Raw genomic sequence first — 14,738 nt, 5'->3', positions numbered from 1 at the left:
GAATTATATGTTTTATATGTATATAATATTTATAAGTTATTTGTATAAGAATATTTAGGCGCGTTGCATCATTCCATAAGTTTCCTCAAGATCCATGATGCGGAGGTGTGAATAGTTATATGGTGATGCGGAAGTGTAAATGATTATGTGGTGATCCAGAGTTATGACAAAAAAAAAGGAAATAGGAAGTAATTAACATAGTAAAGTTTTCCAACTTAGCAAATGACCCAAGTCAACCGATTAAAATGAAACTAAAAAATCTGACTACGACTCTTAATAAACACTGTATTTGCATACAAAAAGAAATGCCTTTTCTAAGCAGTGAAACCGAAAATTTTCCAGTGGCATTTGCAAAAAATCTCAAAAATGAACAATCATTGTAGAACCAAATATTGTATGGATGACGAGAAACGGTCTGAATTTACCCTAGCAAAACATTAAAGGTACAAAGCAAGCTCCAAATCAAGAACTCAAAACTTAACAAGAGACTAGACTGAAAAGCTCAGCAAGACCTAACAAAGGGTCAACTCTATATGTCAAAAAAGCACCAGTCAGCTTAGTCATGTTCTCAGTCAGGTAGAATTTGCTCGCCATCGGCATCTACCTCAGTCTCAACCTTGGGCTTCGAAGGACCCTGGCCTGCTCCAGGGGCCTGCCTCTTCTTGATTCCACTCACTACATCGTCAATCCGGAGAAGCATGCAAGCAGCTTCGACTGCAGTCTTAAATGTTTGTGCCTTCACGTTGTATGCATCCCAGATCTAAGATCATATTAAGAAAAAACAAAACAATTCAGAGATCATTCACATGCTGTATCAGTAAATCACTTGAAACGATGTATATATGTACATAATGAAATCTAGTATAGATGCTCGTGAAAAGCAAAGGGAAAAATTGAGTAGGGTATTGTCTTCTCTATTCAGGAGTGAAATAACTGAAGCCTGTCGGACATAATTCTAATATGATAAGACTAACATTGGTTGGGAAATGGTTATTGGTTGTTTTCGGAATATGTCAAATTAAAGAAAATTAATGCACCTTAGCTTCTTTCATGTCAGTGATGGCACCAGTATTTCCATCTATGCCAACCCACGCATTCTCTCCATTCGCATGCTATATTCCAAAACACAAAATTATACATGCTCAACAAAAAAATCATCTAGAAATGAAATTTCGAAAGTTCTTACTTTTCCCTGTAGTGCAGTCATAGTCCTGATGACGTTAATTCCACAATTTTGTGCCAAAGTACGAGGTATAGCCTCAAAAGCAATGGCAGCTGCTTCATATGGCCACTGATAGTCAACAAGGATACGTAAGTGAAAACCAGATTAAACTACAGCTACGGGACGATAAAAAAAGCCTACCATAGAACTTAAGGGCAGGGGCAAGATTACACTCACCTTCAGCTACGGGACGATAAAAAAAAAGCCTACCGTAGAACTTAAGTGAAGGGGCAAGACTACACTCACCTTCTCTATTCCTTGAACTGATGAACTCTTCTGCTTCAAAGTCGCTGATACAGTCAACTCGGTAGCACCACCTCCAGGAACAAGATTTGGGTTTTTTATTATATTCCTTGCAACAGACATAGCATCCTGTCATGAAAACATCATTTAGGAAGCAGTTACCAAATCTACAGGTTCTCAGTACCAATCAACAAGCATACCTGTAAGTTTCTTTCAACTTCATTCAAGAGATCCTTACTAGCTCCCCTCAATAGTACAGTACAAGCTTTAGGGTCTTTGCATTCAACAATAAATGCAAAAAACTCATCTCCGATTTTCTTTACTTCAAATAACCCGGCGCCAGTACCAACATCAGATTCCTGTAATTCATCTGGTCTGTTCACAATAACAGCACCACATGCTTTTGCAATTCTATTATTATCAGTTTTCCTCAGCCTTCTGATAGCACTCACTCCATGCTTGCTAAGATAATGGCATGCCAAATCACTAAGGCCCTTCTCTGTAATCACTAAATCAGGTTTAAACTTCAATATTTGCATGCAAAGCTCCTGAATGTATTCTTCTTCCATCTTCAACAAGAGACTCCAGTCTTCTTCTCGGAGAAGTTCAGCATTTGTTTGGTTTTCACCCTTTTTATACTCAAGGGGACTGTCAAGAAGGATGATGCGTGGGTTAACAATTTTTCTCCTCATTTTGCCAGGGGCAACCACATCTTTGTTTATCATAACTCCTTTAAGAACTTTGGAATCCTCCAGCTGCCCACCAGGTACCTTCTCAACCTTAATATAATTTTTTATATCTACATCTCTCAAGCCTTTGCCAAGATCAACACCCACTGTGGTAGTAGCATCAATAGCTAAATCCTGGAAATTAACCACACAGATATAGAATTATTATCCAGACGTTTAAAGTCATGAAAAAATTATTTGGGTTCACAGTATCATAAGGTTTTAATAACATTAACTCGAAGCAAATTAAAAATGTGAAGTCAAGAGCCAAAGGACGGGAATAATTTCCAAGACTTGTTTGCTACATTTGCATGCACCTGAATATTAATAATGTATACTTATAGCTATGCAAACATGAGCCATCCCAATTATTCCATATTCCAACCTAATTATACAAAGATAACTCAACCTACATCTTGTGTATATGCTGACAAAAATAATTCAGCCTCTAGACAATATGCTCAAATTACAACATGAACAAAAAAGTTGTATTGATCAAAATAACAAATGAATTTTTATAAGTTCATTCATGGCTGATGAAACTTATGCTTCACAATTTCCCTTCAACTAACACTGAAAGTATTATGCCCGTTTATTGATGGCTTTAAAAACTATCCATAAGCAAGAAAGATCCAGCCAACAAATAAAAAGATATATAAGGTGGACGGGGGAAGACAACAAATTTAAAAATCTAGGAGAAAGAATAATGTATACTCACAGCAATTAAATCCCCAAATTGACTAGTGAATTTGGTACCTATGCAGCTTTTAACTAGCCCCAGCATTGTGGATCCTGCAGTTTTATCCACATGAAGAATGTGTAAAGATGAGACTACATGTAGGGGATTACAGAAATAATATAGATCAATTATATCAGAGTATCAGACAAAATAACTTCAAAATGGTAATGGCATCTGTTGAGCATACATCATACTCAGATAGTAACAAGTCACAAACTCACCAAATCAACAAAAGTAAACAATGTAATTTGTGGAAAGTGTAATCGGTAAGAAACTCAAGCAAACAAAATAAATAGATAAATGTGGCAGCAATACTTACTATCTTTAGTATCAATAGGCATTGCAATTTTGTCAAGAACAGCAATGGCATCCTCCAGAGCTTTGTTGTAAGCTGCAGATCACAAAGTGATGGAGTCATCAAATACAATAGCAACTGCTTAGAAAAGATCCAGAAGCAAATATAATTACCTCGGCAAATGACTGTGGGGTGATAATTCTTCTCAATGAAAGCTTCAGCAACATGAAGCATCTCACCAGCTGTAAATATATTAAACATATAAAGTGTGTGGAGAAAATGAGGAAGTATTGCTCAATAAATCAAATGAGATTATAAGATGAACAACAAAATATGGAATTCACCAATCATGACTTGTTACTCAACCATACAGAAATAAAGTAAACAAAGCTGTGCAACAACTGTCCTTCACTCCTTCCAGTCTCAATTCATAACAATATCAACAGTTAAAAGAGTAATGGTAGAATGGATCCGCATGAAGTAAAGCACCAGGTGAGAATTCCTTACAAAAACAGGATCTTTTCCCACTAGGTGAAAAATCATTATTTGAGAAAAGGAATAAGAAAACAAAATACATAAGATATACCAAGAATGATGACAGATGTTGTTCCATCTCCCACTTCTTCATCTTGGGTACGACTCAATTCAATCATAGACTGCAGCATTGCAAATAAGAGTGCAGTATTAGAAATTTCAAACCAAGCTGTAACTGAAACCTAAATATCTTTGCATATGCAGAAAACCGTGTTTTCATAAATTTCTTCTCAGAATGCAAGCAAATATCAATGAAGTAAAGTTAGAGAGGTAATTCATACCTTTGCAGCTGGGTGAGCAACATCTAATTCACGCAAGATAGCATTTCCATCATTTGTCACCACAATTCCTATTAGTTGAGGAAAAAGAATGGGGTATCAGACAAATATGTAGAAACAAAATCCAAGATTGCAAATGAACAGTTATACTAAAAACAAATAGAAGAAATTAATAATATCAGGGAAGAGTATTACTTCAAAGAATGCTCAATATCGTTATGTTAAAAAATAATTTAAAGATGAAAGTTATCATGACATGGAAGAATCGTAAATAGCATCAAGTCAAAAAGTATTATGAATGAGAAAATACTGACCACCCCCAGCATCAAGCAGCATTTTTAACATCGATCTAGGTCCCAAGGTTGTACGAATTATATCAGCAACGGCCTGGCAGGGAGCAAGCATATTAGAAAACTAAAAAAAGATAACTAGAGAACAGATTACATGAAATCCAGATAATCCACAATTAAAGTTCTAACACAAATACAATAGCACATGCTATCTGTTGCATGATTTACTTTACTAAATCCTCAACATATGTAAGCATATCAGTCCCAGAAAAAGAGAAAACATTGCACACCATAATTGTTTCGGAAATTTGGGATTGTACATTGAAAACACAATGAGTTCAAACAGAACAAACAAAAATGGTCCAGAACTTACAAATTCTTGGAAACAGAAACCTGGACGTATAAACTAAAAACAGAAGATAATTTTAAATTATATTCTCATGAGTTTCTAACTTATATTCTTCAAATAGTGTATAGATGGTTTTACATCAGTCCAAGAAATTAATTTAAAGGGAAGACCGAATACGACCACTTTTGTCGAGTCACATTGTACCTCAGTTAGTGAATGAAATGTCACAATGCACCTTAACCCAAACTATAATACTATATATATATCTATGTGACTACTTCCCCGTAAGGACAACGGGTATAAATAAAAAAACTGCAAAAACCCCCCTCTTTGCCTATCTCTATGATTTAAACTTTTATTTTTCATCCAAGGGGGAATCTTTGAGGCATAAAATGTCAAGAAGACAATCACACAAAAATCTAAACCAGAAAGTTACACTCAATAGTCAATATCTCATACCTTTGATGCATTGATATTAGCATGCTGCACCTTGCTACCAGACTCACGCTTCAAATTGTCCTCTGCTCAATTTCAACACATATTTGATGATCGATCAGTACCCAATGAAAGGCTCATAATGCATAACCGAAAAAACCCTCAATTTAGTGAATAAATATCATGAAAGTTAAAACTTGAGAATACCACACAAGAAAAATGAGAACAACAAAAAAAGAAAAAATACTTAAACAGAAATGATACACTTGCTGATTTAATATTGAAAATTAACTAAACTTGGTTTTTTACTTTTAACTTCAAAAAAAATCACTTCAGAGGAAATTTCAATAGAAAATTAAACTCAATGGCACTCCAAGTAATAGTTTAAATCAGATCAAGTAATAATCCACCGCGAAAGTCAAATTAAATAGAGATTCAGATCAATTACCAACAACAACAACAACAACAATAATAATAATAATAATAATAATAACTCACTGAGAACTAGAACCGGGGCCTGCATGATTTGAAAGTAGGAGGACCTGCGTTGCTGCACAGAAAAACAAGTTAGGTTCAATCACAGCAATGAAACGACGGCGTTTAATCGACGTTTNNAGCGGATAGCGGATCAGAAAGAAGAAAGGGCATAGTTCAGGTACCTGGTTTTGGTAGAAGAAAAGGCAGCTAGAGCACACAAAGAAGAAGAAGAAGAAGAAGAAGAAGAAGAAAACTTTTTCCTTTTTTCGCAGTTGCAGGATGCAGGTCGAAGTGAAGTGACAGCGCAAGTGAGAGACACTCTCAGGGTTCTTCCTTCCGCCAAAACCCTTCTTTCTTCACTTCCACTTTACCCTTTCTCTTTCAAGTATTCTTTTTCTTTCCTATTTAAACATAGAAAAAAATACTGCAAGATTTAATTTTTAGTTTTCGATTAAAAAAACGTAATTTAATTCTACAATCGTATTGTTGTAAATTCACATTAATTTAGCCAATGGCATAGTTTACCCATACTCAATTAAGATGTTGCGGGTTCGAGTCTCTTATCTTTAATAAAAAAAATTCACATTAATTTAAAGATGAGTTTAGTTAACACGAATTCTAAAATATGCTTATTTTTTGTAAAAAAATTTAAATATTTTTATTTTACAAAAATATATATTTAAATAGGTCCTTAAAAAATTTTTTGCAAATATTTTTGTCTTTAAAAAAATTTTAGTAGGTTGAGGTCCCTAAATTTAACAAAAATAAGACATATAGATTTTTATATCACATTTTTAAGGATCTATTTATACAAATGAAAAGAATAGATCTAATTAAAGTAAACAGCAGTTCTTGCTTCTAATTTCTGTTCTTTTGATTTTTTGAGCTGCCGCAGATGAAGCTTGTCATCAGAGAAAGCAAGCTACTGCCACCAACTCTTAATTAAGCCGTATCCTCTTCCTTGTTCTGATTTCAATTTTTTCATTTTTGAAACCATAACACTCTCATCTTTACTCTAATTCTACTTTGTTTCTTTGCCATATGCTTGTTTTAATCATGGTGGCCTATATCTTTATTTTAGCTCAGTCCCTTTTTGGCTTCTATTTTCTGCTACAATTGGGTCGAGTATTGACGCTGGTGTTGCCATGGGACTGTTGAAGCCGCTGCTGCTTCTGATTTTGTTATCTTGGTACTGGTCTGATCTTTTCCTTAGGATAGATCCATTTACACATTCTGTTTTGTCACTGCTATGGTTGCCATGTTCAGGTTTTAATTCAATTTTAGTCCTTGCTTTGTTTTGAATTCCTAGGGCTGTAATTGCTTTTGATTCCGATCCAATTTGAATCCTCTGTTTTGCTGCAACCATGGCCACCGCTGTGAAGGCTAACATTGTCGTTGTTCTGGTTGCTGCCACTACCGTTTCGGTTCCGTGAAAGTCAGCGCTGCTGCCATGAAACTAAAAGAGAAAGGAGTTGTCATGTTTAATCTATGTGAACTCGGCTAATCGCGGTAGGGGGTTTAATTTAAACGGTTTTTAATTTAAGAATGTCCAGAAAGTTTATTGAATAACTGCAAATAGGTTTAATTGTTGTAAGTAATTGATTTGGTTAGATGAATGTTGAATTGTGGCTGCGATTGTGATTGAATTTGTGAATTTTGTGAAATTGATTTATTATATGTGGATTATGAATTGTTGATGAGTGTTTGTTGAGAATCCTGAATTTTGATAGGTTATATTGGATTGATTACCGTTGAGTTAGTTATTTGATATATTGTAATGATGGTAAACTTGGTTGATGATTGTTTTGAAATTGATTTTGAGAGGTATTGAAGGTTGACTCTTGAAATATTAAACTTTTTTGTTGAAAATCTTATTTTATGCATTACTTTTAAACGAAGTTAGAAATTTTGAAAAGCTATAACTAATTCTGTGATGATCAGAATTGCATGAGACCAAGTCTAGGTTAAACTTGAGAATACATGAAACTGGTTTGGAAAATTTAAGGCATTTTCGTTAAATATACAATTTATGACAAATTTTTGAAATCAGGTCGTTGAATCTGTCTTGCTGCAGAAAAATTCGAACAGGGTAGCAATTTGGTTGTCTTGCTGCGACTCCTACGAGCTGAGTTTTGAAGCGAAAATAATTTTTTTTTAAAACTTGATTAACTTGGTTTATTACTCTAAAACTTCAGAATTTTAGGAGTTAAGGATTGGGAGTTGTAAGTTTTTGAAAATTGGTGGTCAAAGTTGGAAAGAATCAGTTTTCAGCAAGTTATGCATCAACTTCCAATGCTTGTAACTCTTAGAATTGAATAGCAATTGGGTTGCAACCAAGACACACTTGTTGCTAGATAATTTAGGATTTTCCAAACCAAAATTTAGCTCAATTAAAGTTTTGTAGTAAAAGTTATGTAAGTTGAAAGATACCAAGCTTGCTGATTTCTAAAACAGGTTTTGACTTATTTCTACCTAACTTCCAAGCTATATAACTTTTTTTATTAAAAATGGTACTGACCTGAAACTAATTGAAAAATAAATCTTAACAAGTTAAGCTGAATCATATTAATTTTGAAGGTCATTGGATTTAATTTGGATTTTATACGGAATTTTGAATATTGAACGCCGCTGCTGTTTTCTAGTTTTTAAGCACTGCAGAGCAGTCACGGTTTTTCTTTTATTCGTGAGGCTAGATTGATAAAAAAATTATGATTTTTGATTTATTAGAAAGATTTACTCGAGATGGTCGCCTGGACATAAAGTTTGTACAATTCCAAATTCATTTGGTATTTTGAAAACAGAATTGAAATTAGACTGTCGAGGTTGTTTTGGTGACATCTTTGAATATGAGATTTAAGAATAGATTTTCTATACTATTATCAAATATTTTTGAGAATATATTGTTGTGGCAATTGTTGATAAAAGGCTGATGAAATGTTGAGAAAGAGAGAACCCGTAAGGATGGCTAAGTCCTATTTTTAGAGGATATTATGTCTGAACTTTTATAAAAATGTAAGGATTTAATTAAAATGTCCTATGTTAAATGTGCTTTGGATATATAATCTATAAATTTAATGTTTGATAACTGAAAATACATGTTCAAGGTACTCAGAAGTGGTTTGAATTAAGCTCGTTAAAGTAATGCTTATGAAATAAATTTGCTGGTTGAAGTTTGAACAAAAGAGTGCTTAAGAAAGATAAGTTATTGCTTAACATATGTCATAGAAGAGCAAAGTAATTTTTGTCTTATTTCTTTAAAGACACATATAAAAGATTTTCAAAGAATGATAATTACATAAATACTATTAAAAGTAATTCTTATTCAAAAGAAACCAAATGAAACTTAAATACATATCATACCTACCCCTCTGCGTAAAATAAAATCTCACGGGACAACAGTGAGAGGACTCTATGAAAACAATTAAAATCACAACTAAAGTTTTTTTATTTCTGCCACAGTAGAGCAGAAAGTTCTTATGATTTTTCAACCCTTGCAAAAAATAAATAGCTACTCTTCTGGTCCAGCCTCTGCTCTACTGTGGCAGAAAAGTGGGCAAAAAACAGACTACTCTACTGTGGCAGACCAAAAATTTCTACTCTACTGTGGCAGACAAAGAACTTTAGTTATGATTTTCATTACTTTCATAGAGTCCCTTCGTTGTTGTCCCGTGAGATTTTATTTTACGCAGAGGAGTAAGTATGGTATGTATTTAAGTTTCATTTGGTTTCTTTTGTATAAGAATTATTATTAATAGTATTTATGTAATTATCATTCTTTGAAAATCTTTGATATGTGTCTTTAAATAAATAAAACAAAAATTACTTTGCTCTTCTATGGCATATGTTAAGCAATAATTTATCTTTCTTAAGCACTCTTTTCTTCAAACTTCAACCGGCAAATTTATTTCATAAGCATTACTTTAACGAGCTTAATTCAAACCATTTCCAAGTACCTTGAACATGTATTTTCAGTTTTCAAACATTAAATTTATAGATTATATATTCAAAGAACATTTCACATAGGGCATTTTAATTAAATCCTTACATTTTTATGAAAGTTCAAACATAATATCCTCTAAAAATAGGACTTAGCCACCTTTACGGTTCCTTCTTTCTCAACATTTCATCATCCTTTTATCAGCAATTGCCACAACAATATATTCTCAAAAGCATCTGATAATAGTATAGAAAATCTATTCTTAAATCTCATATTCAAGGTTGTCACCAAAACAACATCGACAGTCTAATTTCAATTCTATTTTCAAAATAGAAAATGAATTCGAAATTGTACAAACTTTATGTCCAGGTGACCATCTCGAGTTAAGATTTATAATAAACTAAACTCATAATTTTTTTTATCAATCTAGGCTCAGAAATAGAAGAAAAACCGTAAGTATTCTGCAGTGCTTAAAAACCAGAAAACAGTAGCAGCGTTCAATATTCAAAATTCCATATAAAATCCAAATTAAATTCAATGGCCTTAAAAATTAATATGGTTTAACTTAACTTGTTAATATTTATTTTCCAATTAGTTTCAGGTCAGTAACATTTTTAATAAAAAAGCTACATAGCTTGGAAGTTGGGTAGAAATAAGTCAAAACCTGTTTTAGAAATCAGCAAGCTTGGTATCTTTCAACTTATATAACTTTTACTACAAAACTTTAATTAAGATAAATTTTAGTTTGAAGACTCCTAACTTATCTAGCAACAAGTGTGTCTTGAATGAAACCCAATTTCTATTCACTTCTAAGAGTTAGAAGCATTGAAAGTTGATGCATAACTTGCTGAAAATTGATTCTTTCTGGCTTTGACCACCAATTTTCAAAAACTCACAACTCCCGATCCTTAACTCCTAAAATTCTGAAGTTTTAGAGCAATAAACCAAGTTAATCAAATTTTAAAACAAAATTAGTTTTGCTCCAGAACTCAGCTCTTAGGAGTCGCAGCAAGATAATCAATTTCAATTTCAAAACAATCACCAACCAAGTTTATCACCATTACAATATATCAAATAACCAACTCAATGGTAATTAATCCAATATAACCCATCAAAATTCAGGATTCTCAACAAACACTCATCAACAATTCATAATCCATGTATAATCAATCAATTTCATAAAATCCACAAATTCAATCACAATCGCGGCCACAATTCAACATTCATATAACCAAATCAATTACTCACAATAATTAAACCTATTTGTAGTTATTCAATAAATTTTGTGGGCATTCTTAAATTAAAAACCGTTTAAATTAAACCCCCTACCTTGATTAGCCAAGTTCACATAGATTAAACGTGACAACTCCTTTCCCTTTTAGTTTCATGGCAGCAGCGGTGACTTTCACGTAACTGGAACGGCAGTGGCAGCAACCAGAACAGCAACAACGTTAGCCTTTACAGCGGTGGCCATGGTTGTAGCAAAATAGAGGATTCAAATTAGATAAGAATCAAAAGCAATTACAACCCTAGGGATCCAAGAAAAAACAAGGAATAAAATTGAATTAGAACCAGAACATGGCAACCATAGCAGTGACAAAACAGAACGTGTAATGGATCAATCCTAAGGAAAAGATCAGACCACCAAGATAACAAAATCAGAACCAGCAGCGGCTTCAACATCCCATGGCAACACCAGCGTCAATACTCGACCTAATTGTAGCAGAAAATAGAAGCCAAAAAGGGGCTGGGCTAAAATAAAGATATAGGCCACCATGATTTAAACAAGCATATGGCAGAGAAAAAAAAGTAGAATAAGAGTAAGGATGAGAGTGGTAAGGTTTCAAAAATGGGGAAATTGGAATCAGAACAAGGAGGAGGATACTGGCTTAATTAAGAGCTGGTGGCGGCAGCTTGCTTTCTCTGATGACAAGTTCCACCCACGGCAACTCCAAAAATCAAAAGAACAGAGATTAGAAGTAGGAACTGCCATTCCTGTAGCAGCTCCAAATTGACAGCAGTAGCATTACCCTCCCCATCAATCTCTCTTCTCTGTCATTCTTCCTCCTCTCCTCTGCCCTAACCAGCATTGACAGTGGTGAGGGGAGCTTCAGCGACGGCTAGAAGTGCGACGGCCTCCCTCTCTCTTCTATTCGACAGCAACAGCAGTGACGGTAGCAGTGACACCTACCGGTGCTGCTCCCCAATTCCCCTCTTCCCTCTGCATCTCGTGTTTTCTTGCTCCTTCTTCCCCTGTTTCTTAGTCTCTTGTTTACCCCTTTTCTCCATCTCTCTATTATTCTATTGAAATGTGTGGTGAATTGTTGAGTATAAATGAATGATAAGGAATAAAAGAATGTGGATCACTGGGGGATGGGTGGGTGGCAGCGTGCGTGTGTTCTTTTAATTGGTTAGTGGATATACGTATTAGATAACAACGATACATATAGAATAAGAAACATAGAACTAGGATTTAAGTAAAACTAGTTTTAAGACCCGTGCCAAGCACGGGGACATAGCAGCAGCGACGTTGAACTATGAATCTCAAGAGGCTGATGTGATGAAACTAAACAATAGAATGTTCGCAACCAGTAAATACAGATTTAAGAAAATGGGATGGGAACAACACCTTGGAAGCAAGACATAAGAGCCGAACAACGAATATTACAGTAACGACTGAATGGTGGGAATTAAATTGACAAAAATCTCTCTGTACACAACATTGATAGTATGATTTGAGACTATTCCATTAGAATCAACAACCAAGATCTTGAGACCCGATACACTATTGACTCGAGAGAGTGCAACATAAAGCTGACCATGTGTGAAAATTGGCCTTGAAAGGTACACACCAACAGTTGATAGTGTCTGTCCTTAGGACTTATTTATGGTCATTGCAAAGTAAAGCACAATTGGAAACTGCCTTTGAGTAAACATGATTGGTAATGTTTCATTATTAGGGATCATGTTCATCCTAGGAATAAATACAAGTTGACTAACGTTATGACCTGCTAATATGACGCACTCAATAACATGATCACCAAGTCACCTAACTTGCATTCGTGTACCGTTGCACAATCCATTAGAATGGTCAATATTACGAAGAAGCATGACAGGAACACCAATATTAAGAACTAACTTGTGTTGTGGAATACCAGAACAATTCAATGCATTCAATGACTCTGTGCTCATTGTCTATAATTCAGATTCCAAGTGACCATCTTCATTGAGTAGTGTGTCAGAACTGAGGTAAACCTTTTTATTGCCTGGAAGCAAAGACATGACATGATTGTTAACTTCGATCCAACATCAAGTGTCGGTGCCAATATACTCCTGTTCTTAAGATAGTCCACACTAGAAATATGCAGTAAGATATTAGGATAAACGAACAACAACAAATCGTGAAGAGCTGGTGACTCAACATCCAATAAAAACATATCTGGTATAATAATCACCAATTCGCCATCGGTACTATCTCCTAATAACCCGTCACCTAACTGAAGTAGCCAGTCAGCAAATTTCTTTAACTCTACACTGCAGATATCTTATGAGCTGCCACATAGCCTCATGTTTTTGGTCAATTACAACACCTGGCAAGACTGCCACAAGTACGAAGAATTAATACACGTGTGAACAATATCCTCCCGAGAACCACGAGGAATCACATGCAATATTTGACGAAAATCACCTCCAAGAACAACAACTTTTCCACCAAATAAAGCATCAGGCTTAGATCCATGTGCAAAACGAAGAACATCCTTAAGGCACTTGTCGAGTGCTTCATAGCAAAATTTGTTTAACATAGGTGCCTCATCCCATATAATTAATTTTGTAGCTGAAATAAGATGTGCCAAAGGTGTGCCTTGTCTTATATTACAGATGAAATCTTGGTTAACACTAAGTGGAACCTTAAATCGTGAATGAGCAGTTCTGCCATTTGGTAACAGTAACGATGCGATGCCGCTATATGCAATGTCGAGTACAATTTGACCTTCCGAACTTATTGAAGCAGAAAGTACATTCCATAGAAAAGTCTTCCCAGTTCCACCATATCCATAAACAAAACAAAAAATCCACCCATTTCACGGCTGACTGCATTGAATATTGTGTTGTACGCGACACACTGGTTTTGATTTAAGCGGGAAACTAAATCGATAGAAACAGTTGCCAGTTCAGTCCTATTGAAATTGAGCTCATCAAAAAAGATTGTGTCACGAGGTTCTACGAAATCCAGCAAATCCAAAAATGGCATGTCGATAAATTCTTTTAAGGTCCTACCATTCATTTGCAATAATTTCTCAATTTTGGCAAGAGTGGTGGACTTGATCTCGTCAGCAGAACGATCAAAACCTAAACCCACAACAGAATAGGTTAACGTAACAACATATTTTTGTACTGTAATAAAATTTAATTCGTTAAAAACACAACAAACTTTGGTTAAATGAAAAAAATTTTTCTAACAATAACATGTTAATTTAGCATAAGAGAAAGATAAATGTGCCAACAAATACAAATTTAACCTAGAATCTGTCTATTGTAAAAAATCATGCTATCTGCACAATGTTTCCAACATTGCTCCCAGGCGATATCAGGGCGAACAATGTTGTTCAACATTAAAAGCAATGCAAACAACCTCGTGACATAAGACAGTGATGCCCACGAACTGGCTTCAATAATAGCATCAATAAATTCTTTGTCATCTTGCAAAAGCCCGAGAGCATAACATGCTTCTTTGTATGTATCATAGACAACACCATCGACGGACCAAATATCATCAAAGTCCGACACCCTTTTTTATAATTCAACAACAAACGAAGATAATACTCCTCTCCATGAGACTGAGGAATATGGGTGAGATGACCGATCACATGACCTTACTTCCGAGGCTTCCATATATGTCCCTGCTTATCCTAAACAGAACATGACGGCATCTCTGTGAAAGTGAGGCTACGGGCAGCATTAAATTCTTTGTTAGCCTTCATCCATCCAATAAACATACTATCCTTTGAAACTGCACTCTCAATTACATTTTCAATTAGCTGATGATCTTCGTAAAAACATTTTGTTCATTTGGTAGATGGAATGGTAGGCGAATGACGTTAGGTACTTTGAATTGAATCTCAAAATTGAACAGCCTCCAAAAAGCCTCACACGCAGATATATATCGACAATCAAAGTAATTTTGGATCTCATCCACAATCATAGCCGAAT

The 14,738-nt window shown here is 34.7% G+C and overlaps 1 protein-coding gene across 1 annotated transcript; it reads right to left on the bottom strand.

The window, feature by feature from the left end:
- On the bottom strand, positions 218 to 5,981 carry LOC107618153 (T-complex protein 1 subunit gamma). The gene is made up of 14 exons (XM_016320112.2): positions 5,773 to 5,981; positions 5,612 to 5,663; positions 5,138 to 5,199; positions 4,354 to 4,426; positions 4,043 to 4,110; positions 3,814 to 3,883; positions 3,401 to 3,469; positions 3,252 to 3,323; positions 2,912 to 2,985; positions 1,666 to 2,328; positions 1,469 to 1,594; positions 1,187 to 1,291; positions 1,038 to 1,112; positions 218 to 760 (listed from the first exon to the last, which is right to left on the bottom strand). Exons 2-14 carry the CDS (start codon positions 5,634 to 5,636, stop codon positions 569 to 571), a joined length of 1,674 nt encoding a protein of 557 aa, XP_016175598.1. The 5' UTR covers positions 5,637 to 5,663; positions 5,773 to 5,981; the 3' UTR covers positions 218 to 568.

The sequence above is a fragment of the Arachis ipaensis genome, chromosome B09 (genome assembly GCF_000816755.2).
Source record: "Arachis ipaensis cultivar K30076 chromosome B09, Araip1.1, whole genome shotgun sequence".
Lineage (NCBI taxonomy): Eukaryota > Viridiplantae > Streptophyta > Magnoliopsida > Fabales > Fabaceae > Arachis > Arachis ipaensis.
Note: the sequence above shows the minus strand (reverse complement) of the source record. Positions and strands in the feature narration are given on the sequence as shown.

Excerpts from the sequence above, each read along its gene's own strand:
- LOC107618153 (XM_016320112.2), bottom strand. The coding sequence starts at position 5,636 with ATGCAGGCCCCGGTTCTAGTTCTCA. Across the intron at positions 1,292-1,468 it reads CAGTTCAAGGAATAGAGAAG|TGGCCATATGAAGCAGCTGC; the intron begins GTGAGTGTAGTC and ends GTTGACTATCAG. Across the intron at positions 761-1,037 it reads CTGACATGAAAGAAGCTAAG|ATCTGGGATGCATACAACGT; the intron begins GTGCATTAATTT and ends ATATGATCTTAG.